The sequence below is a fragment of the Macaca fascicularis genome, chromosome 6 (assembly GCF_037993035.2).
Source record: "Macaca fascicularis isolate 582-1 chromosome 6, T2T-MFA8v1.1".
In the NCBI taxonomy this organism is placed as follows: Eukaryota; Metazoa; Chordata; class Mammalia; order Primates; family Cercopithecidae; genus Macaca; species Macaca fascicularis.
In genome coordinates, this window is record NC_088380.1 from 707534 (window position 1) to 735294 (window position 27761).

At 51.6% G+C, this 27761-nt stretch overlaps 1 protein-coding gene and 1 pseudogene across 3 annotated transcripts in view; one reads left to right on the forward strand and one right to left on the reverse strand.

Moving 5' to 3' along the window:
* Positions 1-27761, forward strand: part of AHRR (aryl hydrocarbon receptor repressor) — a 113550-nt gene that overhangs the window by 70803 nt on the left and 14986 nt on the right. For all 3 annotated transcript variants that reach the window (XM_015451168.4, XM_073993025.1, XM_065546034.2), the window contains 2 exons: positions 18630-18719; positions 27473-27602. In XM_015451168.4, coding sequence (XP_015306654.3) covers positions 18630-18719; positions 27473-27602 — 220 coding nt within the window. The remainder of the gene's footprint in view (positions 1-18629; positions 18720-27472; positions 27603-27761) is intronic.
* On the reverse strand, positions 7161-8409 carry LOC102130368 (translation initiation factor IF-3, mitochondrial-like; annotated as a pseudogene).

Here is a 27761-nt window from a genome sequence, read left to right on the forward strand (position 1 = left end):
GAGGCGCCTGCTCCGGCTTCCACCCTGCCCTGTGCCCAGTGGCAGCCGAGCAGGGCCTCACAAAAACAGCTGTGAGAACAGCCTTGCGTGTCTGGAAGCCCCCAGCCGCTCGGCAGACGGTCACCGGGCCGCGCTGCTGCTCTGGTGTGGTTTCTGGAGAAGCATCCGCAAATTCCTGAGAAGTCCCCAGGAACCAAAGTGTCCAGCATTTGAAATTTAACAAGTGGGGTGATGCTCGTCCGCCGCAGGCTGCTGTCCTAAAGAAAGGCCTAGAAGCCCTTCTGGCGAGGGCTGCGCACACGTTCCTGTGAGGGACACTTTGGGAGAGGATTGAGTGAGGGGGACAGGAGGTGAAGCAAAAGGGATGAGGGTCCCCTTTCCTCCAGCTTCCTCCACGCAGTGATGCTGCCTGGCTCTAAGGGGCCCCGGTATGAAGATTAGGAGGCCATGGGTCGTCCAGAAACTCAGGCCAGAAGCGAAGGTATGAAACACCAGATGGTAACACAGGACCACAACTCAGAGGGCTCTGGGAGCACAAAGCCGGGGTACAGGGGAAACCAGTCCAGGAGGGTAAGAGAGGGATGGGGCAGCGGGGCCCTGCACCCCAGGAGCTGGGGAGTCCCAGCCCCCATGACAAGGCGGCAACCCAGACAGAGGGGCCCCGGGCCTTGGGCCTGTCCTGGCCGGGACAAATGCAGGGTATGCCCTCCTGCCCTGCCTCTGGGCCTGGCACCCTCGTCCTCAGGGGAGGCATGGGGGCTGGAGAGGACGGCCGTGCAGGGACAGCAGGCTGGGAGGGGGCATCCCACACCCACCTCTGTCCCTGACTTTAGAAGTGATGGGGGTGGAGAACCGAGCCCGCATGCCATGGCCGGGGTCTGCGTGTCTGGGGGTACTGAGGTGGGTGGCCCCAGCCTCACCCTGGCACCTGCCGGCCACTGTGGAGAGAGCTCCCTGACGCCTGAGCCTGCTCCTGGCTCTGTTCTGGGCACTGTCCCACAAGCCCCACAGAACACACTCGGCCTCCTCTCCTGGCCTGGCATTTTCTGCGGCTGCTTCGGCCTTTCTGCTAAGAGAATCCACGTTTTACCGTCTGTTGTCGCTGCTGGGCCTGATGTTCCGAAACTCCTTGGAAGTGGCTTTCGTTTCAGGAGTTCATGAGACGTATTTAATAAACAAAGGCATAGCCAGAGGCTTCACTAGGGAGGAAGTGTGCCGGCCCCGCAACTGGCCTGAGAGTGGGCACAGTGGGAGGGTAGCCCAGCTCCCCTTGCACCCACCTGCCCACCCTCTCCCCGACCGCAACCCGCCTCTCCCACCCATCCACAGCCCAGGCCAGTTCTGGGAGGCTGGGGACCCTTGCACAGCGGGGTCAGAGTGCCCAGCTCCTCGACCCCCTCGGAGGCCGCTGCAGGTGTCCGGGACGCACATCGGGCTCTCTGTGACTTTTACATCCCCAGGACTCTCCACCATTTACCCCTGACTGTCCACCTTAGCCCCTGACCGTCCGCGTTAGCCCCTGACCATCTGCGTTAGCCCCGACCGTCCGCGTTAGCCCCTGACTGTCCAGTTAGCCCCTGACCATCTGTGGTCACTGAGCCAGGTACACAGAGCTCTATTCAGTGGTGTTCACTTGGCCCCTGCTCTGCCCTCGGCTCAGCTGGGCTTGGACCTTTGCATCCCAGGCTCTGCCCAGCGGGCGACTTCAGCACGGGTGAGGGTCCTGGGCCTCCCTGGTGGAGGGAGTGTTTGTGCCAGCCCGGGTTTCAGGTGCCATGCGCTGTGAGCGGGGTTGCACCCGCTTGGCTGCGACTCCGTTTTAAGCTGCCGACACTAGGAGGAGGCAGTGCCGTCGTCACGGATGGGCTCGTGTGAGAAGGGCTGGGGCTTGCAGGGCCTTCTGCCCCCAGGCCTGGGTCCTGCAGGCTCCGGAGGCTGTGAGTGGCCCTCAGTGAACTGTGGGTCTGTGTGTGGCCCTGGCTTCAGCAGCCACCCCGGTCTGTTCTGGGTGGATTTTCCCCACCCCAGGTCACTGGTGCACCCCGAACCCCCCCGCCAGCCTGCTCAGCACCACCGTGGCGTACCTCGTTCCTCCCGAACCCCACCGGCAACCTGCTCAGCACCACCGTGGCGTACCTCGTTCCTCCCGAGGACCAAGCAGCCGCAGCTCCCGCTCAATGCCCACCTCTTGGCCTCACGGCAGCTGTCTTACTATTGGTTTCCTACCAGGTGGTTCTTATCCCCAAGCCACCTTCCTTGTCTGCTCTGAGGCAGCCAGGTCAGCACGGAGCCCCCTCGGGCTCTCCTGGGTGTGGAGCTGCGGGTGCAGAGGGACGGCCCAGGCCAGCTCTGGCCCCAAGGTCTCCGAGGCCAGGGCTGGTGGCGCAGGACACACCCAGGGCGCAGGGTCCCAGGCTTAGGGATCAGCAGGGATGGCTCCCCGACCACCAGGACCCCGGCAGGATGGGCCTGGAGCTTCCGCAGGGAGATTCACTGTGAAAACGTCAGCTGCGTTTGTTTATGAGTTGTGACTCTGCTTCTGGTGAAGTAAGTTTCACACTCGGGTGTTTGCATTCAGAAAGCAGATCCCAGTTTTAAAAACCTAAGTTTTGTTCTCTAGAAAATGACATCAACTTTAGACATCAGATTGCCTGCCCAGCACAGCCGTTTGCCCTCCAGTCACAGTGACAGCGGGTGCTGCCCTGATCACTGGAGAGTGCCTGGTGCTGCTGCTCACCACGCCCTCACAGACGCTCACTGTCGCCGTTCCGTCTTCCACAGGAGGAAACCAAGGCCCAGAGAGGTGAATTAACTGGCTAAGGGCCCACAGCAAAGGCGAGGGCGGAGGCAGCATCGACACAGGCTGGTCTCTCTCAGGCAGAAGGGGGCCCAGGACACTGGGTTAATCGAGCGGGGCTGCGGTGGGCCGGGGCTGCGGTGGGCGTCAGGAGGGACGGCCCGGGGGCCGCCGTCTGCCTGCTCTCCCAGGGCCCCGGGGCTTCAGTCGGCCTCCCGCTCTGTGGCCATCCGGCCAACCACCAGCTGCATTCTCAAGAACTGTTTTCAAACGCTGGAGCTGCTTGGTGGAAGAGTCAAGGCTGCGTTTACTGTTTGTGGGATCTATAAACAGCCAGTTATTCAGCTCCCCAAGCCAGAGCGCTGCCTCGCACGCACGCAAGCCCCATGGAGCGGCCCCTGCGAGTGATCTGGCTCCAGGAGGCCGGGCCAGCTGCCCCGACGCCCGCCCGGTGCCCGCTCGCGTGACTAGCCGCCGTGTTGTGGCTCCGTAACCGTGGCAACGGCTCTCAGGGGAGCACAATGCTCCCAACTTCCCTTTACTCCAAGGAGGGGCAGCCAGGGGGCTGTGGAGGGTTGTTCCTTTTCCCTCATTTTCCCTCTGCCGTGACCTTGACAAAAATAATCTTTGAAGTACTTGCCGGCTATTTTTTTCTGCCCTGGAACTGTAAGAGATCAGGATATTTAAAGGGTCTGACAGAGGAAGTCCCGGCTTTCTCAGAACATTTGTCCCGTTCCCTGTGGTGCCTGGGGAAGAGCACGGCTCCGGCCTCACCTGCCCCGGCCTCACCTGCCCCGGCCTCAGGCTCCGGCCTCGCCTGCCCCGTCCTCAGGCTCCGGCCTCGCCTGCCCCGGCCTCAGGCTCCGGCCTCACCTGCCCCGTCCTCACCTGCCCCGGCCTCAGGCTCCGGCCTCGCCTGCCCCGGCCTCAGGCTCCGGCCTCACCTGCCCCGTCTTCACCTGCCCCGTCCTCAGGCTCCGGCCTCGCCTGCCCCGTCCTCACCTGCCCCGTCCTCAGGCTCCAGCCTCGCCTGCCCCGTCCTCACCTGCCCCGTTCTCAGGCTCTGGCCTCACCTGCCCCGTCCTCAGGCTCTGGCCTCACCTGCCCCGTCCTCAGGCTCTGGCCTCACCTGCCCCGTCCTCACCTGCCCCGTCCTCAGGCTCTGGCCTCGCCTGCCCCGTCCTCACCTGCCCCGTCCTCAGGCTCTGGCCTCACCTGCCCCGTCCTCACCTGCCCCGTCCTCACCTGCCCCGTCCTCAGGCTCTGGCCTCACCTGCCCCGGCCTCACCTGCCCCGTTGTTCTTGCGAAATGGCAGGTGTGCCGTTTCCTGACGTTCAGTAACAGCACATAGATGTGATCTTTTTCCCCTTAAAAAAAGTGCAGCCTTAACCTTAGAGCCAAATCCTTTTTTCCATTTGGAAAAGTGATCTCATTTTCCATGGACCATGTTAAAAAAAAAAAAACTTTTGTAGGATTAGAAAGGCAGAGGAAGAGAAAACAAACAGACTCTCGAGATGCATATTTGAAAGATGGGCCCACATGTGTAAAAGTATTTGGCGTGACAGTGCTGGACCAGAAGTCAATCTGATATTGAATCCATATGACACAGCAAACAGCATTTTATGGTCTTTAAAAAAAATTCTGCCTTGTGAGTTAAAATTAAGGTTGCTTTTGGTTGTGACTAATCTCATAAAATCTTTTTCAAGAAGACATTTTATATACTCAAGCCTTGAAAATGTCTTTGGTCTTTGAACTATTATTAGTAGGACATCATCAGTATGTGGCAACCGCTGAATTGGGAAAAGCTGTAGCAGGAGCTGGCGGGCACAGACCCTTCCCGGCAGTGCCAGGAGGGCTGGAGGCGGAGGACCCGAGGCCCTGTGCACCCCCCCAGCCTGTGCAGGCCGGAGTGAGGCCCCTCAGTGTCACCACTGCCCGGCTCAGAGCAGGCGGCTGATGGCAACTCCGTTGCCTTTCAGCAGACACCCCCCAGGCCACACGACCACGGCTGCTTCACGTTCTCACCTGTTTTCTAATGACCCCTTGGTGCACCCCACGTCATCTCACCCTGTCTCTGCCTAAATCCCAGGGGAGGGAGGGGCTGCAGGGGTCTGAGGGGCGGGTGCCAGCCTGAGGCACAGTGGTGGTTTGGGTCCCCCAGTTCCGGACACAGCTGCTGACCCCTAAGATGGGAGCCGCCATACAGAAGGGCGTCGACGCCATGGGTGCCGGCTCTGGGCCAGGCTTTCTGGGTTGCCTGGTGTCTGCATCACCACATGGGAAGGGGGTGGGATTGGCCCGTGGTCCCTCCGTGGCCACAAAGTCCGTGACCTCCATTGGCACCAGCCCAGGGCCCGTATCTTGCTGAGCACAGGCAGGGATGATCCTGGGCCCTCGTGGATACTCCCCACGGCCATCTCCAGGCAGGACAGGAACTCTAGGAGTTCCAAGGTGAAGCTGTGAACCCAGCACAGGCAGGTGCGGTGGCAAAACGCAGGTCAAGTGTGCCTGGCACCATCGTTCCACAGGATGCCAGCTCTGCGGGACACAGAGTGTGATTTAACCCTCACCACAGCCTCTGAGTCACCTTTTATCCCAGCTGGGGATTGCAGGGAAGAGCGAAGTGTCGTGAAGTGATTTCAGCCTTAGATATCTTCCTTCTGGAAGTGCAGCCGCAGCAGCAGTGTTCCCAGCCAAAGCAAGGCGGCAACCAAGCCTCCGCTGACAGGTGGGCGGGTGGGCACGATACGGCATCTACCTACAGAGGGCAGTATTCAGCCTTAAAAACGGTGGGGCAGTAAAAGAGAACTACACAGACAGGACCACACCAAACTGAAAAACTTCTGCCCAGCAAAGGAAACCATCCACAGAATGAAGCGGCAGCCTACGGAATGGGAGGACGCATTTGCCAACCATACGTCTGACAGGCGGGACAGACCCCAAATACATAAGGAACGCAGCCAACTCAAGAGTAAGAAAACAACCCGATTAAAAACCAGGCAAAGGACCTGATGGATGCTTCTCCAGAGGAGACACAGAATGGCCGGCTTGTACGTGGAAAGGTGCTCGGCATCACCAGGCACGGGGAAGTGCAAATGGAAACCGTCAGCGAGCTCATCTTGCACCATCAGGATGGCTGTTTCAAAAAGATGAAGGCAGTCGTTGGCAAGGGTGTGGAGAGAAGGGGACTCGTGCACTGCTGGCGGGAATGTAAATTAGTGTAGAGCGATGGAAGGCTGCATGGAGCTTCCTCGAAAAATTAAAAATGGAACTTCCGTGTGACCCAGCAGTGCCTCTGCTGAGCATTTACCCAAAGGAGCTGAAATCAGAATCAGAGACTCCCTTGCCCCCGTGCTTGTCGAAGCAGTGGCCGCAGTAGCCAGGACGTGGAGACAGCGTGCACGTCCACCAGTGAATGCACAGGTAAAGAAAATGTTCTGTGTCTACACCGTGGAATACTATTTTACCAGAAAAAGAAGGGAATCCTGGTATTTGCAAACCACAGATGAGCCTGGAGGACATGGCGCTGAGTGAAGTAAGTCATGGACAGACAGTTCTGCGTGATCTCACTCATATGTGGAATCTGAAAAAGTGGAACTCATAGAAACAGAGAGTCGATGGTTACCAGGGGCGGGGGGTGGGGTCGGGAGGGGGCTGAAAAAGGAAGGAAGGAAATGGACAGGCGCTGTGGCTTGGATCCACCTAGAGGACCCTGCGGAGTGAAACAAAGTCAAAGCCTGCTTGATTCAGCTCAGATGAGGTCCGCAGTGGAGGCAAATTCACAGAGGCAGAAAGCGGGTGGGACACACGGGGCTGGGGAGGGGAGTGGGGGCACGTGTTTAATGCGGACAGTTTCGGTTTGGGAGGGTGGGAGTGTTCTGAAGGTGGATGGTCATGATGGTTGCACAACGATGTGAATGTGCTTAAGGCCGCTGAGCTCAAAAGGATTGAAATTTAACCACTTAGGTCAGGCACGAGGGCTGACGCCTGGAATCCCAGCACTGTGGGAGGCCAAGGCGGGTGGATCACCTGAGGTCAGGAGTTCGAGACCAGCCTGGCCAACATGGCGAAACCCTGTCACTACTAAAAATGCAAAAATTAGCTGGGTGTGGTGGCGAGTGCAAACCTGTAATCCCAGCTACTCGGGAAGCTGAGGCAGGAGAATTGCTTGAACCCAGGAGGGGGAGGTTGCAATGAGCCGAGATCGCACCACTGCACTCTAGCCTGGGTGACAGAATAAGACTCTGCCTCAAAAAAAAGAAAAGAAAAGAAAAGAAAAAAGTACCACTTAACCACTTAAAAATGGTTAAAATTGTATTTTTTTTTTTTTTACTTTCAGAAGCATATTTGTCTTTATTAAAATTACTGATGCAGAACATTGGATTCCTTATCATTTCCATGGTCTTTGTTCAAAGTGTCTCTTTCCTGAGTCTCTTGAGTTTCTTGATACGCCTTCTCTTCCTTTTTGCTCAAAGGACGAAGAACGCACATTAAAACTTTTCCTCCTTGAACAGCTCGTGGTCTAGATGAGAATGGAGCTATTCCAGGCACAGTCTGGAGTATTTGATGAAATATCCCCCAGGCGCGGTTCGGGGTGTTGGATGAAGTATCTCCCAGGTGCATTCTGGGGTACTGGATGAAGTATCTCCTAGGCACGGTCTGGGGTATTGGATGAAATATCTCCTCCACTTTATTTTCTTTTTTTTCTTTTTCTTTTTTTTTTTTTTGAGATGGAGTCTCGCTCTGTCGCCCAGGCTGGAGTGCAGTGGCGCGATCTCCACTCACTGCAAGCTCTGCCTCCTGGGTTCACGCCATTCTCATGCCTCAGCCTCCCGTGTGGCTGGGACTACAGGCGCCCGCCACCTCGCCCAGCTAATTTTTGTATTTTTAGTAGAGACGGGGTTTCGCCGTGTTAGTCAGGATGGTCTCGATCTCCTGACCTTGTGATCCGCCCATCTCGGCCTCCCAAAGTGCTGGGATTACAGGCGTGAGCCACCGTGCCCGGCCCTCCACTTTGTTTTCTGACTCATCTACATTTTCTCCTTTCTTTATAGTTATTCAAACTTGGTGTTTTTATTAATCCATGGCTGAATCTGTTTAGTCTTTGCGTCCAAATCATGTTGTCCAGCATTTGAAGAAACAGTCAGTTCCTTTGTCAGGGCTGGTCCAGTTTTGGGGTTACCGTTCTCCATCTCACTCAGCCTCCGCCGTTCCTGGTGAGTCTGCATTCCTGTCGTGAGCTGTCTTCTGCAGGCTCCTTTGAACCCGTCGCAGCTCTCGCTCATCCATGAGTCTAATCACATCTGCTCCATGCATGTTCCCAAATCATTACCCTTCTCATCAAATACTTGAATAATTCGCTGACTAATTTTTCTTCCAGTGTTACTAAAAGCTGTTTCACTCTTTTTTTTCTTTTTTCCTTCACTCTGGGTGTCTTCAGTGGTACTAAAGGCTTTTGCATGATTTAGGAAGGAGAGTCTTGGGGCAGAAGCAATAGGGGACCACTGTGGGGTGCTGTCTTTTGCACACTGTGTTTACCAAAACATCTAACACAACTATTTTCAGACTTTACGGTTTGTAGCGTTAACCTCTTTAGAAAAAGAGCAGCCATCCTGTGCGGGGCAGGCGATTGGTACTAAAATGATCATTTTTATGTTATGTATATTTTATTATAATTTTAAAACTTTTTTACAGTTTGGAAAAAACTGTCATAAAAATTCACTCTCTTGGTTGGGTCAGTAATACGAGGGACAAGGATGTCTGATGCCTTGGGGGTCCCAGCCTGGTCACATGAGCTAAAACTAAAGTCCCCAAAAATCCTCCAAGAAAGATTTCTTCCAGCTGGCGGGAGGCTGGATGAGAAGGTGTCATGTTTTTAGGTGAAAATCCGAGGCAGCACAGGACATGGTGAGATGATTATCCAGCTTGCTAATCTGCTGGCAGGCACCACCTGCCATTCCTCCTCCGTGCCTTCGAGTAGCGGGCTCAGTCCGTTTCGGGGAGGCTGGCATGAGGCTGTCTTCACACCCCCTGCAGGGTCCATTTCATGTCGGGCTGATTAATCCAGTTACTGGGAGGAAAACAGTGATTTCCTTTCTGTGGATCTTCCCGTGGATGCATTGGATCCTTTATTCAGTGACATAAACAGCTAAGTCTCAAGTGTTCCATAGCCGCCTCCCCCAGAGAAATGCAGCAGGTCTGAGAAGAGAGCCCCTCGGGGAAATCTGGGCAAACCGAGAGCTTGTAAATAGCCCCGAACGGGTCCAGGCAGATTCACCAGACTCTGCTCGTGACCCAAAGACGTTAGTATGGAACCAACCTTCTTCCTCGGAGCTGCACGGGAATGAAAATGTACAAATACCGCAGTTTATGGTAGCTCCTTAGAGGCTCCCATGGATGCAGATGTCCTGTGGGGTCAATTTCCCTCTCTAGAAACATGGTGGAGTTCAGGGTGACTGGTAACGACGGGCTTCTTGTCTGACGCCAAACCATATAAAGTGTTGGCCTATTTTGTCATCATGGAGCAGCCTGCGGTGTTGCCCGCTGTTTTGTTGTGACAGCTGGGCAGGGGCTTCCTGACGTCTTCCTCCGAGTGGGAGGTGCTTTGTGAGACTTGGGTTTCTTGTTCAGACGCTCAACACAGAGTTCAAATCCCATTGTGAAGTCATCACCTGGCACCTGCACCTCTGTATCCAGAACCAAGCGGGCGGCACACCCTTCAGGTCGGTGGGAGAGAGGGCCTTCGGGTCGCCGGCACCTGACTTTCCAGCAGCCTTGTCCCGCCGCCTGCGACCACCAGCTCCTCCGCTCTCTCCATCGGTCATAACATCTTACTGCTCCCCTCACCCACTGTTGAGTTGATCTTTGACAAGTGTTTATTTTGTATTTTCACGGCACCTGTGACTTTTCTTTTTGGAGACTTTACTGATTGAAAAACGTGGCTTTGCAGCCCAGCAAGCCTCTAGGTCTGAGGCTGCATCCTTCTGGTGTGGCTTTCCTCCTGAATCAGGCGTGGTGTGATGGCATCTGGGGAAGAACACGCAGCCTCTGGTTTGAACTGGACCCTGGATAGTGGTTCAACCTTCCCACACCTGTGACAGCCAACAAGATAGACACAGATGTGTGAAACGCTCTACAGCCACCTGAAGAAGGTAGAAATTCTACAACAAAATTAACTGGGGAAAAAAACCTAGGGAGAAAACAGGAAAGGAAAGGTGTTGCCCAGAAGAAGCCTCTTGCAGTGTGGATGGGAACCTGCCACAGCTGGGCTTGGGCCAGGGGCCCACGGTGTTGCTGGGCACTCGGGCCCCTTCTGCTGTCCCCAGCCCCGCTTCCTTCCAGCCAATGGCTCTGTGAGCTGCCTTTTGTCTGCATTTTTTGCAGGAATATGAAGGGACCAGACCAGGATCGCCCCATGTCAGGAGAAGAGCGTCCCCAATCCCCAGCCCCTACCTCATGGGCTAAATCACCCCACGTGGGAGGCTGGGAGGCACATTTTTGTGTGAGTGAACTACTCTGAACAGAATCATAATTGCACTGGTAAGGAAGAATGGAAAGTTGTCTCAAAATAAAGGGGGATCAGGTGTCTGGTCCACTTGTTTTTAGAAGCGTATTTCAGGAAAACATTAAGAAACAGAAAATACTCAAGCTGGTTAAGCCATTCAAGAGCCTAGAAAGGGATGGAAAGCTGTTCAGTTAATTCTGAGAGGTTAGGAAAACGCTGGTGCAAAAATACGATGCAGGCAGCTCAAAGGAGAAACGCAGCCTCTTCTCCCCTGTGAAACTGCACAAAACAATTCCAGATAAAATAATAGCAACTGACTCCCATCTGTGTTATAAAAGCACGGGCCGCTGCAGTTACAGTGGTCGAGGAGTAAGGTGAGACTCCGATGTTGGGAAATACCCATAAAATTAACTTAGCAAATTAATATACTAAAGGAGGAGAGTGGCAGCTTGTAGATGATCCTGATTAAACAGGCAATAATAGTGTTTCTTAATATAGGCACCAGTTATTGAAAAGCTTATCTCTGTCCCAGTGATTTGAGGTGACACCTTTTTCAGGCATCAAATTTCCATTTCTGCTTGGACCCGTTTCTGGACGTCCCATTCTAGTCCATTGGTTGATGTGTCTGTTCATGCTCCACGATTTAATTATAGAGGACTGACAGTATTTCTTAGATGTTGAATAAGAATCTCCTGTCTTCTGGCTTTTTTTTCTTCCTGTGCTTTTGTAGCTATTGTTGCATATTTATTTTCATATTTAGTATAAACCTCCCAGCTGCGTAATCAGTTTGATGCTATGTTTATTAATTAGTATTACAGCATATTGATAGATTCACTCAGGAGGAACAGGCGTCTGTAGGATGTTGACTCATCTTGTGCACTGAGGTGTGTCTTCCCATTTGTTCAAATATAATTATGCAAGATTGAGGTGTGTCTTCCCATTTGTTCAAATATAATTATGCAAGATTGAGATATGTCTTCCCATTTGTTCAAATATAATTATGCAAGATTGAGGTGTGTCTTCCCATTTGTTCGCATATAATTTTTTGTGCCTCTGGAGATGTTCTGAAGTTTTCTTCATATAGGTTTTGCACACGTCTTAAGTTTATTTATAAGTACTTTGGCTTCTTTGATGTTTTTGTAAATGGGGCTTTATCTACGATTGTGTATCCTAATCTGGCCGTTTTCTAGTTTGTAAAGGTTATGGATATCTGTATGTTAATTTTGTACTGAATTATTTTATTGGGGTTATTTTATTTTATTTTATTTTTTTGAGACAGAGTTTCACTCTTGTTGCCCAGGCTGGAGCGCAGTGGCACGATCTCGGCTCACTGCAACCTCCACCTCCCAGGCTCAAGCCATTCTCCCTCCTCAGCCTCCCTAGTAGCTGGGACCACAGGCATGTGCCTCCACACCCGGCTAATTTTGTATTTTTAGTAGAGACGGGGTTTCTCCATGTTGGCCAGGCTGGTCTCGAACTCCCGACCTCAGGTGATCTGCCCGCCTCAGCCTCCCAAAGTGCTGGGATTACAGGCGTGGGCCACCGTGCCCGGCCTTATCTGGGTTATTTTATCATGGATTCTCCTGGGTTTTCCAGATGTACTATGATGTTGTCTGCAAAGAGAGACAGTTTCACTTCTCCCCAGTCGTTGTACGTCCTGTTGACTTTTCATGTCGAATTGCATCAATCCATACCTGCAATACCATGTCCGATGCCGTGGGAGGGAGATGGCAGGCTGCTGCTTTAAAGGCCCACATGGCGAATATTTTAGGCGTTTTGGGCTGGGCTGTCTCCACCCTTGGCACCCCACTTTGCGGTTGTCGTACAAAAGTATCCATAGACAGTGAATAAACGCGTGGGTATGGCTGTGTTCCAGTGAGGCTGGGTTTACAAAAGCACGTGGCAGACCACAGTGGGTGCCATGCTGGGGGCCATAGTTGCACCCCTTGTATGGGTGGTGGTGGGAACCCCTGTTCCTTGATCTTACTGGAAACACCTGGAGTATCTCCCTATGAAGTCGCTGCCTTAGGAATGAGGTGCACACACACACCTGTTACCTGTGAAGAAGGTATTCAGTAATTCTATTTTCTCGAGCCTTTTTCTTTTTTTTCAGGAATAATTGTTGAATTTCATTGAGGGCTTTTTCACCATATATGGAGATAATCATTTTTCCCCTCAGATCTGTAAATATGGTCTATTACGTTAATAGACTTCCTAATACTGAACCAACTTTTCATCCTTGGATTATATCTGCTTGGTTATTGGTGCATTATTTTCCTAATGTGAAACTGGAGTCTATTTCTTAATATTTTGTTTAGCTCATTTGCATCAATATTCAAAGGTGATATTGGTGTGTCATTTTCTTTTTTAATTTACTCTCCATATCAGAGTTAAGTGTCAATGTTACACTTCTTAAAAGGACTAGAAATTTTCCTTCACTTTCTGTGCTCTGGAACCATTTACGGGGCATTGAAATTATCTGATCTTTGAAGATTTGGTGGAATTCCATGTTACAACCATCTGGGCCAGGTGCATTTTTGTGGGGGTAATCCCTTGATAACTTTCTCTATTCCTTCTACAGGAGTTGATATTTTAAGCTTGCTATCTCTAATGGAGTCAATTTTTATAAATTATGTTTTCCTAGGGAAATATATACTTTAGGTTTTCAAATGTATTTGTATATAGGTCTTTCTCCCACTTTTATTCAATCACTTGCCCTCTGCCACACCCAGGGAACCACTTTCTGATATTTATTACTGTAGATTAGTTTGGCCTGTTCTTAGGTGTCATATAAATAGACTCTTAAGTTAATGAACTTTTGCATCTGATTTTTGTTTAACGTAGTGTTTTTGCAATTCATTAATGTTTTTGCATAATCAGTAGGTTTAAAAATTTTTTAATTGTGTAACAGTATTCCATTTTATAATTATTCTGCAATTCATTTATCCATTATCCATTATCCATTTGATAGTTGCTAGAAATAAACCAGCTTTATTTCTAGCTTTTGATTATTATGATCAAGGCCACTGTGAACATCCTTGTTCCAGGCTTTTTGTGAACGTGCCCATTTCCCTTGATGAAATACTAAGGCTGGAACTCCTGGGTTGTAGGGCAGATGTGCACTTGCCTTTATGAGAAACAGCAGGACAGTTTTCCAAAGTGACTGTAGCATTTTACATTCCCACCAGTCACACTCTCGCCCTTCAGTATTCCGTGCTGTCGGTCTTTCTGACAGTGGCCACCCTGGAGTGTGGAGCAGCATCTCGATGAGGTTTTAACTTGCACGTCCCTGGTGGCTAAGGATGCCGAGTGTATTTTCATGTGTATGATGGGTGTTACTCTATCTCTTTGGTAAAGTATCTGTGCAAACATTTGTCCCATTGTTTAAAATTTTTTTTTTTAAATTGTTGATTTGTAGCAGTTCTTATAGATTCTGGATAAAGTCCTTTATCAATGTGCTGTGCATATTTTTTCTCTGTGGCTTATCTCTTCATTTTTTACGGGCATTTTAAAATAAAGCCCAATTTATCAAGTTTTTTCTTTACGGGTTAGGGTTTTTGTATCCTACCCAGATCCACCGACCTCAAACTCGTGAGGGCATTTCCTGGGTTTCTTCTGGAAGCTTTGTGGTTCTGGGCTTTGTGTTTGTGTCTGTCATAGGTCTTGAGTTAATTTTGTGTGTGTGGCATGAGATAGGAGTCGGGGTTCATTTTTCCATACGAATCTCCAGCTGTCCCAGCCACGCTGTTTCAGACCTTCCTTCCCCACTGACTGACCTAGTGCCTTGGCTGAGGGTCAGCTTGTCTAGCCTGACCTTGTCCTGCTGACCAGAGCTTTATAGGAAGCCATGAAGTCAAAATAATTTCCACAATTTTGTTCTTTTTTTTAACAGGATTTCTTTTTTTTTTTTTTTTTTGAGATGGAGTCTCACTGTGTCTCCCAGGCTGGAGTGCAGTGGCGTGATCTCGGCTCACTGCAAGCTCCGCCTCCCGGGTTCACGCCATTCTCCCGCCTCAGCCTCCCAAGTAGCTGGGACTACAGGCGCCCGCCACCACGCCCGGCTAGTTTTTTTTTGTATTTTTAGTAGAGACGGGGTTTCACCGTGTTAGCCAGGATAGTCTCGATCTCCTGACCTCGTGATCCACCCGCCTCAGCCTCCCAAAGTGCTGGGATTACAGGCTTGAGCCACTGCGCCCGGCTTAACAGGATTTCTTTAGCAAGGCTAGTTCTTTTGCAATTCCATAACTATTTTATTATTTTATTATTGTAGAGACAGAGTCTCACTCTGTCACCCAGGCTGGAGTGCAGTGGCGTGATCTCAACTCACTGCAACCTCGATTTCCCAGGCTCAAGCAATCCTCCCACCTCAGCCTCCCAAGTAGCTGGGACTACCGGTGTGCACCACCATGCCCAGCTAGTTTTTAAAGTTTTTGTTGTTTGTCTTTTGTAGAGATGGGGTCTCACTATGCTGCCCAGGCTGGTCTTGAACTGCTGGGCTCAAGCAATTCTCTCACCTTGGCCGCCCAAGGTGCTGGGATTACAAGCATGAGCCACCACGCCCAGCCATAAAAATTTGAGAATCAGCTTGTCACTTTCTATAAAAAGAAAAAAAAAAACCTTAAAATTATGATTGGGATTGCATTATATCTACAGGTCAATTTAGGGAGACAGGACAATCCTAACTACATTGAGCCTTTCAGTCCAGGAACACTGTATATCTCTTAGTTTATTCAGGTATTTTCTCAGTGATGTTGCATTGTTTTCAGTATACCAGCCTTGCACATCTTTTGTTAGATTTATTCCTAGGTATTTTATGTTTTTTGATTGGGGCCTGGAGTTTTCTTTGTGGGAAAGTTTTTTTTTTTTTTTTTTTTTTTTTTGAGACGGAGTCTCGCTCTGTCACCCAGGCTGGAGTGCAGTGGCCGGATCTCAGCTCACTGCAAGCTCCTCCTCTCGGGTTCACGTCATTCTCCTGCCTCAGCCTCCCGTGTAGCTGGGACTACAGGTGTCCGCCACCTCGCCCGGCTAGTTTTTTTTTGTATTTTTTAGTAGAGACGGGGTTTCACCATATTAGCCAGGATGGTCTCGATCTCCTGACCTCATGATCCGCCCATCTCGGCCTCCCAAAGTGCTGGGATTACAGGCTTGAGCCACCGCGCCCGGCCTGTGGGAAAGTTTTGATTAGAAATTCAATTTAGGCCGGGCACGGTGGCTCAAGCCTGTAATCCCAGCACTTTGGGAGGCCGAGACGGGTGGATCACGAGGTCAGGAGATCGAGACCATCCTGGCTAACACGGTGAAACCCCGTCTCTACTAAAAAATACAAAAAACTAGCCGGGCGCAGTGGCGGGCGCCTGTAGTCCCAGCTACTTGGGAGGCTGAGGCAGGAGAATGGCGTGAACCCGGGAGGCGGAGCTTGCAGTGAGCTGAGATCCGGCCACTGCACTCCAGCCTGGGCGGCAGAGCGAGACTCCGTCTCAAAAAAAAAAAAAAAAAAAAAAAGAAATTCAATTTATTTAATAGATATTAGGTTATTTAGATTTTCTAGTTCTTCTTATATCACTTTTGTTAATTTGCATATTTCAAGGAGTGTTTCCTGTTTCACTTAAATTGTTTAATGTGTTAACTATCATTTTTAGTATTTTCCTACTATCCTTTTAATATTTGTAGGACCTGTAGTGATGTACTTTTAAACTCCTGGTGTCAGTGATTTCTTTTTTTTCTTGGTGAGTCTTGCTAGCAGATTATCCGTTTTATTAATCTTTTCAAAATTTTCAAAAATTCGAGTTTTGGCTCTGTTAATGGTCTCTATTATTTGACTGTTCTAAGCCATTTTCATGGATTTTTGACTCTTACCTTTATTTTTTCTTTCCTTTTCCTTACCTTAGATTTAACTGACTCTTCTCTCTCTAGTTTCTTGAGGAGGGACTACATACTTTTGAAACAGTCATTTTAAGCTCACTGGGATTTGATGCTGACTCTTTTGCTTGTGTACAATTGGAAGTTTGTTACACTTCCTGTGTCCTCATTATGATGCAATTTTGGGTCTGTGTAGCCGCACTTGTTCTTACCATTCTCCATCATTTTGTGGAATGTGCGGGGAGAATTTGGATTTAGGTAACTGCCATTATCCTTGGCTGCCTGGGAGTCTTCAATACTGGTATTTCAAAAGCTCTTAGAAATTGATATTTATAAACCCTAATAGAAAAATTAGCACATGACATACATAGGGCAGTTTACCAAAGAAGAAATACAAGTTACCAGTGAATGTAGGAAATGTGTTTCAATCTCATTAGTAATCAAAGAAATGAAAACTATAACGGTAAAATAATTTATCTCTTTTCAAAAATAATATATCTGTTTTCAAATTGGCAAAAATTTCAGAAAAAGAAAGGAAAATAAAAGTACCCAACATGGTCCAGATTTGAGGAAATTAGTGTATAATATACGGCTGATAGCCACAAACATCATGGGAGTCTCCGAATGTCTGTGTTTTAAAGACACAGATGGAAACATTTATGAAAGCCGTGTCCAGGTGACTCTGCCCCCTCACCCCTGCCTCACGCAGGATGTGAGACTGGGCGAGACATTCCACCTGGTAGCCTGTGCTTGCTCAGTGCCAGCGGCCGTTGCTGCCGTGGACAGATCCTGCGGCTCAGAGGCCACCGTCTTTCCTGCATCCTCACCAGTGACGGCCCCGGGAAGCTGCTGCAGGGTGGGGCTGCGCGGCTCGCTTCTCAAATAAAGGAAAACGTCACATCAAGCACAGCACAGCCACATCCTTGCCTTCTCCATCTGTTCCCTCCAAAATCCCACAATAGTTACGGCTGTAACTAAGATGTAATAATCATACAAATATTGTGAATAACATACACGGCTGAATTTAACATCAAAATGAAATGAATTTCTAGAAAGTATTTTAAGATGCCATAGTTAATGTAAGAAAAAATAAAGAACTTGCATACACTAACAATAAATAAATCAACGTGGTGTTAAAATCTGCCCCGTTTCATCTACCATCTCCGCAAAATGTGCCCACACTAGAGGGTCTTCAGAGTGAGGTGGACCAGGCCTTCCAGAAGCACATCACCCTCATCTTAAGTGGGTCCAGAGAATGGAAGGAAAGGGGCAGGAGTGACTCATGTCTTGATGGTTGTGTATACCGTGTGCAAAATACGCAGAGAAACTACAGGCCAAGTTTAAACATAGATGGATAACCCCTAAGTGAGATTAATCAATTCCAAGAGCATATTAAAAAGTCATGATTAAAGAAGCTTACCTCATAAAGTACAAGAATGATGCACCATCAGAAAATCTGTCAATCACACACAAAATAAAAATTGTGATTGTTTCAGTAGATGCAGAAAAACACTGATGGAGTTCAATATTTTTCTCTCTCTTTTTTCTTGAGACAGAGTCTCACTCCATTGCGCAGGCTGTAGGGCAGTGGTGTGACCTCGGCTCACTGCAACCTCCACCTCCCGGGTTCAAGCAATTCTCCTGCCTCAGCCTTCCAAGTAGCTGGGATTACAGGTGTGCACCACCACACCCGGCTAATTTTTGTACTTTTAGTAGAGACGGGGTTTCACCATGTTAGCCAGGCTGGTCGATGGAGTTCAACATTTTTCATAATAAAAATCCTTAGAAAAGCAAAGAGTATTCCAGACAGTGTGTGGAAGGAGGTACATGGGGGGAAACGTCTGCAGAGGAAAACGGAGAGCTCCTGCCTTGTCTTAGGTACCAAGTCTCACTGTCGCGCCAAGACAAGGTGCATATTTTATAACACATAATTTTATATTTATTAGAAAAGGGAGGCCAGGCGTGGTGGCTCACGCCTGTAATCCCAGCACTTTGGGAGGCCGAGGCGGGCGGATCACAAGGTCAGGAGATCGAGACCACGGTGAAACCCCGTCTCTACTAAAAATACAAAAAATTAGCCGGGCGCGGTTGTGGGCGCCTGTAGTCCCAGCTACTCGGGAGGCTGAGGCAGGAGAATGGCGTGAACCCGGGTGGCGGAGCTTGCAGTGAGCCGAGATCGCGCCACTGCACTCCAGCCTGGGCGACAGAGCGAGACTCCGTCTCAAAAAAAAAAAAAAAAAGAAAAAAAAAGAAAAGGGGCCGTGTAAACCATGGCTACCTTCTCATGTTGCCTGTTAACTTGGAGCCTGTGACAAAATGGTAATAAATAAACAAAAAGTGGGCATTTCTAGAGGTTATGAATATGGACTACAAAACAGAAGAATATTGTTGAAAATTTAAGCAAATGATGCTTGCACTTTTTCATTTTGGGTGAGCCAATTTGATTTTTTTTTTGTTTTTTCTTCTAGTCTCTTAATGGCTTTGCTCTGGTCGTGAGTGCAGAAGGGACGATATTTTATGCGTCAGCAACGATCGTGGACTATCTGGGCTTCCATCAGGTAAATGAAACCAGAATAACCCTCCAGTCTGTTAAGTGCTAGGCTCTCTTCCCTTTGTAAATGTTTGTTGTCTTCAAGGTTTGACAAATGTCTAAAATCGGGTTTGTCCTATCACTGAACTCTTACCAGATAAAGATCTCCACACTCCAGCTTTGTCCAGGGCAGTGTTTCTTCCAGCCTGGGTTCGGGGTCTCGGGGTGAGGCCGCTCAGTGTCGGGGTGTTCTGGTCTAAGGGAGCCGCGGCGCCCGGACAGCAGCCTGGTCTCCTCTGGCTCGGGCACTCCGCTAGGTCCCCTGCCCCAGCAGCGCCATCCCATTCATCCACTCCCAGTCAACGTCTTAACGTCTTCCCGGTGCACTCAGGACACAGCTTGTTCTGGAAATGCCCTTCCTGACGTGGGAGTGGTTCGCTTGGAGTGCTGCCCAGTCAGCCCCAGGTGGATGACTCCAGACTTCCAGGCCGAGAATGGGGTTGAGGCCTCGTCAGATACCAAGCCCTGGAAGGGTAACTCACCCAGGAAAAGGTACGATAAAAAAATCCCACCCGGTCAGGCGCAGGGACTCACGCTTGTAATCCCAGCACTTTGGGAGGCCGAGGCGGGTGGATCACCAGGTGAGGAGATCGAGACCAGCCTGGCCAACATGGTGAAACTCTGTCTCTACTAAAAATACAAAAATTAGCTAGGTGTGGTGGCAGGCACCTGTAGTCCCAGCTACTAGGGAGGCTGAGGCAGGAGAATAGCGTGAACCCGGGAAGCAGAGGTTTGCAGTGAGGTGAGATCGAGCCACTGCATTCCAGCCTGAGTGACAGAGTGAGACTCCGTCTCAAACAAACAAACAAACAAATCTGACTCGAGGCCAGGAGGGGAGCAAGGGAGCTGTTTTTCTGTCTCGAAAGGAGCTGGGGTCCCTCACGGAAAATCAGATGCCGGTTGTAGAATTAAGATTTCTCCCACTGCACGGCAAGGACTCCCAGGATCTGGATCTCAGGCATACTGCAGACTGATGAGATGACTGGAGAACCCAAAGAAGCAAAAATGGGGCCCTTTATCTGCACTTTCACAAGCCAATCCCACAAAAATACCCACCCTGCAGATGAGCTCACGGTGCGAGTAATAAACCCAAGGAAGCCATAGATGGTGAGCAGGAGCCAGCAGACAGGTAAACAAACCCTGATTCCTGGAAGAACTTAAGGAACAAAGCCGTCCAAAGGAAACTGGCAAACAAACAGATTTAAAACAATAAAAGATAAAAGCAGCAGTATAAAGAAAGCACAGCATATGATGAAAAAAATAACAGATATGTTTGAGAAAGATCAAAACAAAACTTTGAAAAATAGAGAGTTGTGTATTAGGGTTCAGTCTGGAGACAGAAACTCTGCAGAAATTTGAACAGTTTTATAGAAAGACTTACGATGGGTTTAGTGTAAGGAAGTGTTAACCAGTAGCACCAGCTCAGCAACAAAGGACTAAAAGGACTCTGAGGACACAGATACAGCAACAGAAGGTCAGCAGTGTGCACAGGGCCCAGGCAGGGGCCATCTTGGAAACCCCAGCCCCACTGAGGCTGAGAGCCAGACCCTCGGTGGCACAGGCTGGGGCCATGACCTGGGCAGTGGAGAAGTTCCCAAGATGTTCAGGCCAGGGCTGGCTGGTAGGAAGCTTCCCTTTGGGACCCAGGTGATATGCGCACCTGGAGGCTGCTGGGCGCTGGGGGAAGCTGTGACACTGCGGGGTGCACACCGGTGGAGCGGGAGGCCCCAGGGGAAGCCCTGCCCCCTGCAGTGCCCAGCACCTCTGCCTGTGAGGAAATGGTCCCAGAGCCAGCATTCACGCCGAGCGAGAGGCAGCACATGGGGTGATTAAAGTGAAAAATCCCCCTGCTCAGGTGGGAAGCCTAGGGCTGAATCCCCCCGTCAGGTGGGAAGCCTTGGGGCTGAATCCCCCTAGTCAGGTGGGAAGCCTCGGGGCTGAATCTCCTGGTCAGGTGGGAAGTCTAGGGGCTGAATCCCCCCAGTCAGGTGGGAAGCCTCGGGGCTGAATCTCCTGGTCAGGTGGGAAGCCTATGGCTGAATTCCCCCCGGTCAGGTGGGAAGCCTCGGGGCTGCATCCCCCGGTCAGGTGGGAAGCCTCGGGACTGAATCCCCCGGTCAGGTGGGAAGCCTCGGGGCTGAATCTCCTGGTCAGGTGGGAAGCCTACGGCTGAATCCTCCCGGTCAGGTGGGAAGTCTAGGGGCTGAATCCCCCCGGTCAGGTGGGAAGCCTACGGCTGAATCCCCCTGGTCAGGTGGGAAGCCTTTAGGGGCTGTGCAGGGCAGCAGTCAGTGGAAGCCACAAACCACCCCGCTCACCCACACTAGTCCCTGACAAGTCATTAGAATTCATGTCTGCCCAGGCCCTGAGGCTGCACAGAGTTGTATCCAGTTTCCATGAGAGCCAGGATTTTGAATTTCCCCACAGCTGAAGTCACTGCTGCCTGCTGGTGACTCTGCAAAGCAGCTCCTCTAGTCTGCCCCTAAGTCCAACCTCCTGCCTCTGAGCCCAGGCCGGTCTCCCTGTGAACTGCAGGGACCGTGTGACCGCTGGGCTCATTGCAGTGAGCTTGTTTTCTGCACCGTGGCTCTCTCTGCACACTGGATGCCTCCTCCGGATGGCCTCTCCCCCAGCGTCCACGTGAAGGTGCAGCTCGTCAGCACACCTGGGCCGGCCCTAGTGGAGGACGCAGGGGGACATGGCTGTGTGCAGGGCGAGGAAGCACCGTGCAGTGGGCATGGCTGCCAAGGGGTGTCCAGGCCACTGTCCTGTTGGGAACGCAGTGCAGGTTGGAGACACAGCTCTGCTGTCCCAGTAGCGACCTCGATGGCTCTGAGCCTCATTTCCTGTGCCCACACCATGGCCAGCAGCGGTGTCTGCCTGCCAGGCTGTGGCCAGACCACAGGGCCACTGAGCAGGGGAGTGCTGGAAAAAGCCCTGGTGCCGGGCGCTGCGTCTCCCACCACAGAGGGACATCACTCTAGGCGGCTGCTGTTGACACCGCGTGACCACAGGCTTTGTTGAGTGTGCCCTAGTGTCTGTAGTTGGGGCACTTTCATCTCCTGACGTGCCCTATGAGAGGGGACCTGGAGTGACGACTGGTGGGTCCCTCATTCCCACAGATGGCACGAGCATCTGGGTAGCCACCCGGCATCCTCTTCATCTCCATCTTCTGTGCTCCAATCCCATGGAGCTGCCCGTGGGATTTTTCCTTTACACGCAGAGAGCTGTGGAGTGAGTCCGTATGCGTTTGCTGGGCTTTGGTGCATCCTTCACTGAACAGGGGAGCACTCGAAGGACAGGACATGGGCAGACATGAAGGTGTGGCTCGGTGACTCTGTCAACCTAAGCAGAGCAGCTTCGGCGTGGTCTGTGTGTGCAGGGCCTGAGTCTAGAGACGGCCGCTTGCTCTGCCTTTTGCATGCTCAGAATCACCGTCAACTCTAGTCACTGCATCCTGAGCTGCCCTGAGTTCTCCAGTCGCACCCAGAGCCGCTGCCTTTAGCCATGGCTCGATGGTCTCACCCCGGGGTTCGGCTCTGGGGACAGGGGCAGGTGCCGTACAGAGCAGCTCTGATTCCAGGTCAGAGCTTTTGCTAATTGGGCTTTCTGTTTTCTTGGCGCTTGGTCATTTCCCCCCAAGCATGAGAAGTTAAAAAAAGAAAAACGTTTCGCCTTGATTGTGAGGAAATTGGTTCCAAATGCCATTAAGTCAGGCATTGCCTCTAGTTTATGCAAAATATCTCATGAAAATATTAGAACAGCTTTGTGCTTGTGTGAGTTTATTGTGCAAAACGCTTTACAAAAAGTCAGGAACCAATTATTCCCGGTCACAGCGTGAGTGCATGATTTCAGTGTCTTCAAGCTCAGCAAGCTTAGTGAGGAATAAATGGCTTTAGGTGTATATTTTAGTTGCCATTGCCATTTGTTGATTCAAGAAGTTGTTCGTTCTCTCAAACATTAGAGCTCGTCAATCAGAGCAGTTAGAATCCCACAGGCATGGTTAGCCGATGTGTGCAAGCTTTTGCACAAAAAGGTAAAAATGTTAGCTGCTAGAGTGAGCAGCATATTAAAATTGGAAATGATTTTGTTCTAAACTCCCTAAGTGGTGGTGTAAAGCTAAAATAAAGACTGTCTTTACTTGATGAAAGGAGGGTTTGTTTTTGTACGATTTGGATAATGTTAATGTCGTGCTCTCCCCCTCCCACTTCTCCCACCGTGTATCTTGATGTCACTTTGTAGGAATCAGACTTTAAAAGATTAAGACAGACTTAGGGCAGACATGCCACACTGATGATTAAAACACAGAACTTTGTTTCCTCAACCTAAACAGGATTTACGTTTCACCCTGTCTTCAGATTTGCCTCAGTTGGAGAACTCTTTCCAGCTCTGCTGCGCACGCCTGTCTTGAGCAGCAGCCCTTTCTCACTTGTTGAATTCCCTTTCGTTACCTGACTGCGGGGTTGGAGATGATGGATGAGGCACTCGGGCAGGCCTGGGGCTGCTCAGGGAGGGTGCTGGGGGTTCACCTTCCGGGGGCCTACAAAGCTCAGGGTTGCCTGTGGAAACTCATGCGAGGACCATTTCGGTGTGGGGCAGCATGGGGTCGCCAGCACGGGGCTGCGGCTGCTCTGGTGCAGGAGGAGGCGCACTCCGCGGTGAAGAACTGGAGAGTGAGCGAGCTCCGGAAGATGCAGGGCCTCATGATCTGGTGCAGCACCAGCTACTGTGAGGACAGCCGGGTGCCCATGCAGCAGGTGCACCCAGGCCTCCAGCACTGCCATGTGTCTCTGGTGCAAGCCCAGGCCTTGGTGACTGGTGAGTTGGAGAAGTCCCAGGACCGCTGGGCTTGGGGCACCAGGCCTTGCAATGACAAAGCCGGATTCCCAACATGCAGGGAGTGAGGGCTCCAGGTGAAGCAGCAGCTGCCAGCCACGTGACCATGGTTGCAGATGACCTCGTGTGCCTCACCCTGACCATGACCACAAAGATGGAGGAGGCTCTCTCTTCTACTGGGAAATAAGTCTTTGCCTGTGGCCGTTGGGGCTGAGGGCAAGCATCTATTTTTTAAAAGGAATGGGAATTTTTTTTTCTTTTTTGTTTTTTTGAGACAGTCTTGCTCTGTCATCCAGGCTGGAGCGCAGCGGCACAATCTTGACTCACTGCAACCTCTGCCTCCTTGGTTCAAGCAAGTCTCCTGCTTCAGCCTCCTGAGTAGCTGAGATTACAGGTGTGTGCCACCAGACCTGGCTAATTTTTGTATTTTTAGTAGAGACAGGGCTTCACCATGTTGGCCAGGCTGGTCTTGAACTCCCAACCTCAAGTGATCCGCCCACCTTGGCCTCCCAAAGTGCTGGGATTACAGGCATGAACCACTGTGCCTGGCTGGGAGTTTTAGTCTTTTAAGCAACATTTATAAATGAAGAAATTAGGGATGGCAGCAAGTGTAAGGGGAATGTCGGTTGCCTCTGGACACTGGTTCCTCTGCGTTTCAGTTTTAAAAAGCTGGCACTAAAACGTGTCAGAGCTCACACAGGAGTGTTTGGAGCCGTGTTTCCCATTGTCCTGGCAGAGCCGGGGCCCTCCAAGGTGCCCAGCTCTTACTGCACGGGGACCAACAGGCTGGCCGGCAAGAGCTGATGGGGTTGGTGTTTCTGTTTGTTGCCAACCCCATTTACCGGAAGTGTCCCCACACCATTTTCCATAAGCTGTGAAACAAATGTCGTAAGATCTCTAACTCAGAAGGGGAAAGAAACCTGGGTCTTTGTTTCCTTGGTTTTGTGTTACGTATGCCCGGGTGGAACGTGGATTTGTGTTACGTATGCCCGGGTGTAACGTGGATTTGTGTTACGTATGCCTGGGTGGAACGTGGATTTGTGTTACGTATGCCCGGGTGTAACGTGGATTGGAAGATGTGGAACCCAGAGGTAGAGTGGTTTGGATAAGAACTCTGAAACGTTCCTTGTGGATCCCCTTTTCTGGCCATCGGGTTGTGGATGTGTATTTGTTAAACTTCTCACACGCTGCGTCCTTCAGCCTGGAGACCCTGCGGAAACAGGAGAGGCGACGCCGCGGTAGGGGACGCCATGGTGGTTATGTAGCTAAGCTCCCTCTGACGGGCCCTGAGGCTGCCGCCATAGAGCAGCAGAACCGTGCAGTTCCTGGAGGAGAAGCGGGTTTTGATTGCGAAATATTCCAGTATCCGGAGTGAACACTAAAGGAGGAGCTGTGGCTACTTGATGATAAGAGAGCTGTGAAGTCCTGGGTTTGGGAAATCCTGTTTTCGTGGAACAGGATGGGATGGAAGCCTAAACCCCGCATTGCTTTCTAGCCCCTGAATTAACAGAGCCCTAGGAAGACAATCCCCTGGTAACAGGAAGTCAAGGAGAAAGAGGGAGCCCTGAGGCTGGGAGGAGCTCACCAGACACTGGCTGCCGGGGCATTGGCAGCTGAATGGAGGCGGCGCTGCAGGCGCTGGGCGAGCTGCATCCCTGCAGGAGGAAGCCGGTCTTGAGTCCTGGCTCACACCACAGACAGCTTCAGGGCATGATGGAAGTTTCCAGAAGTAACAGCAGAGCTAGATCTATGAGGAAAGATTTCTCAGGAAAAAGCCCTCCCCACGCAGAGAGGACGGTGGGTTGGGCCTCGTGGTGTCCATCAGGAGGGCAGGATGGCAGTGGGACACCTTGCATGAAAGGCGGCCCAGAAAGGACTGGGCAAGGCAGCTGGACAGCTCAGTGGGGATTCCAGAAAGAGACACCTCCGGGCTGCAGGCATGCACCCACGGACGCACACGCCCATGCACGCACGCACCCACGGACGCACGCACGCACGCACGCACGCGCCCCTGCACGCACGCACCCACGGACGCACGCACCCACGGACGCACGCAGGCGCCCGCGCACCCACACACGCCACACACGCTGGCACTGCTGAACACGTGAAATATACAAGATGGTCCTTCTTATGGTTCAGGACGTGGAAAGTTGAAACCGTAGCAAGAAGCATGGCCTATCCACCGCAGTGACTAAAAGATAAAGAGGAAAAGGACAAACACTGGCCAGAAGGTGCAGCCGCTGGAGTGTTCGAGCCTTAACTGGAAGAGGAGCTTCCCCGCCTGGGAGGCTGCGGCTGGCGCCCGGCTGTGCCGGTCAGGAGGCCCGTGCAGACCCAGGGCCTCCTTGTGCACAGCGCCCATCCCGCGGTTCAGCAGCTGCCTCACGGTCGCGATGCCGATGCCGGGCAGGGGGATGCTGGCGGGTACCCTCCCTCCACGTGGAGTCCGCGGCGCAGAACCAGCCCCCACACGGAGGGCGCCCGACTCAGAGGCAGAAACAGCCTTGCGGGTGCCGGCGACGCCCTGTGGCCTCATCTGGGTGGGGTCCCGCCGGGTGTTTTCTTGAAGGTGACTCACCCAACTGTGTGTTCCTGATTGGGCGCTTGTTGGCCTAGGTTACCCTCCAGTTACGAGTCCTTAGAAAGGCCCTGAAGGCAGCCGCGAGGAGTACACGGGGTCGGGGGGAAGCTGGCGCGGCCCGTTTCACCTGGAGGGGTCTCCGTTCCTCTGTATGATGGCAGAGCCCGGAGGAGTGCACTGGGGGGAGGCTGGCGCAGCCCGTTTCACCCCGAGGGGTCTGTGTTCCTCTGTACTCGGCTCGCCGTGACAGCGCAGTCTCAGAAGGGAACTGCGGAGGCACAGGCGGTTGGAGTCCAGGCCCTTGAGTGAGGGCCTCCCCCTGCCAGCCTCCTGAGGCTGTGTCTCGTCTTGGTCCGGGAGCCCCGCGGGTCCTTCCCACTGGGTTGCCTGAAGATGCTCGTCCCTTTAGGGTGAGTTTATTATGTTCCTCTGAAGTCTTGATTCTTAAGGAGCTTCCCCTCCAGTTAGGAAGAACCACTTGGTTATTATCATGATAACAAATGCCACTTAGAGTTAGGTCACCCTGAAAGAGTCCTGAGGTTCTAGCAGCCCCTGGCAGGGTTAATTATTCGGGGGCGGGGTGGGAGTGTGCGGGCCAGGCTGCAGGTGCAGATGCCTGACTTTCTTCAGTTAGGAGAAGGGAGAGGGCGGTGGGATGGCCGGCCTTCCTCAGGCGCAGACACGCTCACGGGCAGTGGTGACAGTTGGGTCCCCCTTGAAGTCAGTCTTCGTGGCACACAGTGTCAGCCTCTGTCGCCGGACATGGACCCTGGGTGCCTGTGAGGGTCAGCCTCTATGTCAAGGCCCAGATTTGCTTCTGAGCAGGTGGAAGGAGAGCGGACTAGAGAGAGGCCTGTGAATGGTCCTTGAGACTTCATGAAAGTGGGTGAAGGTTGAGGCCTGGGTGTCAGGAAGGAGGAAACCACCAACCATAAGATGTGAAGTGATGGGAAACGGAGTCACAAAGAGTCTAAGTCGACAGGAAAGTGGATGTCTTGGCCCCACAGTGTCTGTGGCCCAGAAGATGCCCATCTCTTAGCCTCCCGCTTGCCCTCAAAGGCTGGATGTGGGCACCACTTGGTGGGCAGACGGATGGGCAGGTGCTCCAGGCAACTCAGACAGGCGTCTTCCCAGGAGGGAGCGGGGGCCCGGGGTCAAGTGCTGTCTTTTCAGTGGGATTCTTTCCCTGTGACTGTGACTTGCTTTGACAAGTGGAGTGGAAGTTTTTCGGTTACTCATCAGTGGAATAAAGTGTGTAAAGCCACTTGGGGTAAGGCTGAAATAACCTTGCTGCGCTATTTCAGACAGACGTCATGCACCAGAACATTTACGACTACATCCACGTGGACGACCGCCAGGACTTCTGCCGGCAGCTCCACTGGGCCATGGACCCTCCCCAGGTGGTGTTTGGGCAGCCCCCGCCCTTGGAGACAGGTGGGTGTCTGGGGTCCAAGTGAGTCACCAAAACCTAGAGCAGGTCACATAACACGTCACTGCCTCTGGAAATGACCCTGTCGTGCCTTCTTGGTGTGCTTTGCCTTCCACATTGACCTTAGCGCCACATTTCACCTTTCTTCAGAGACCTCCTCCTGT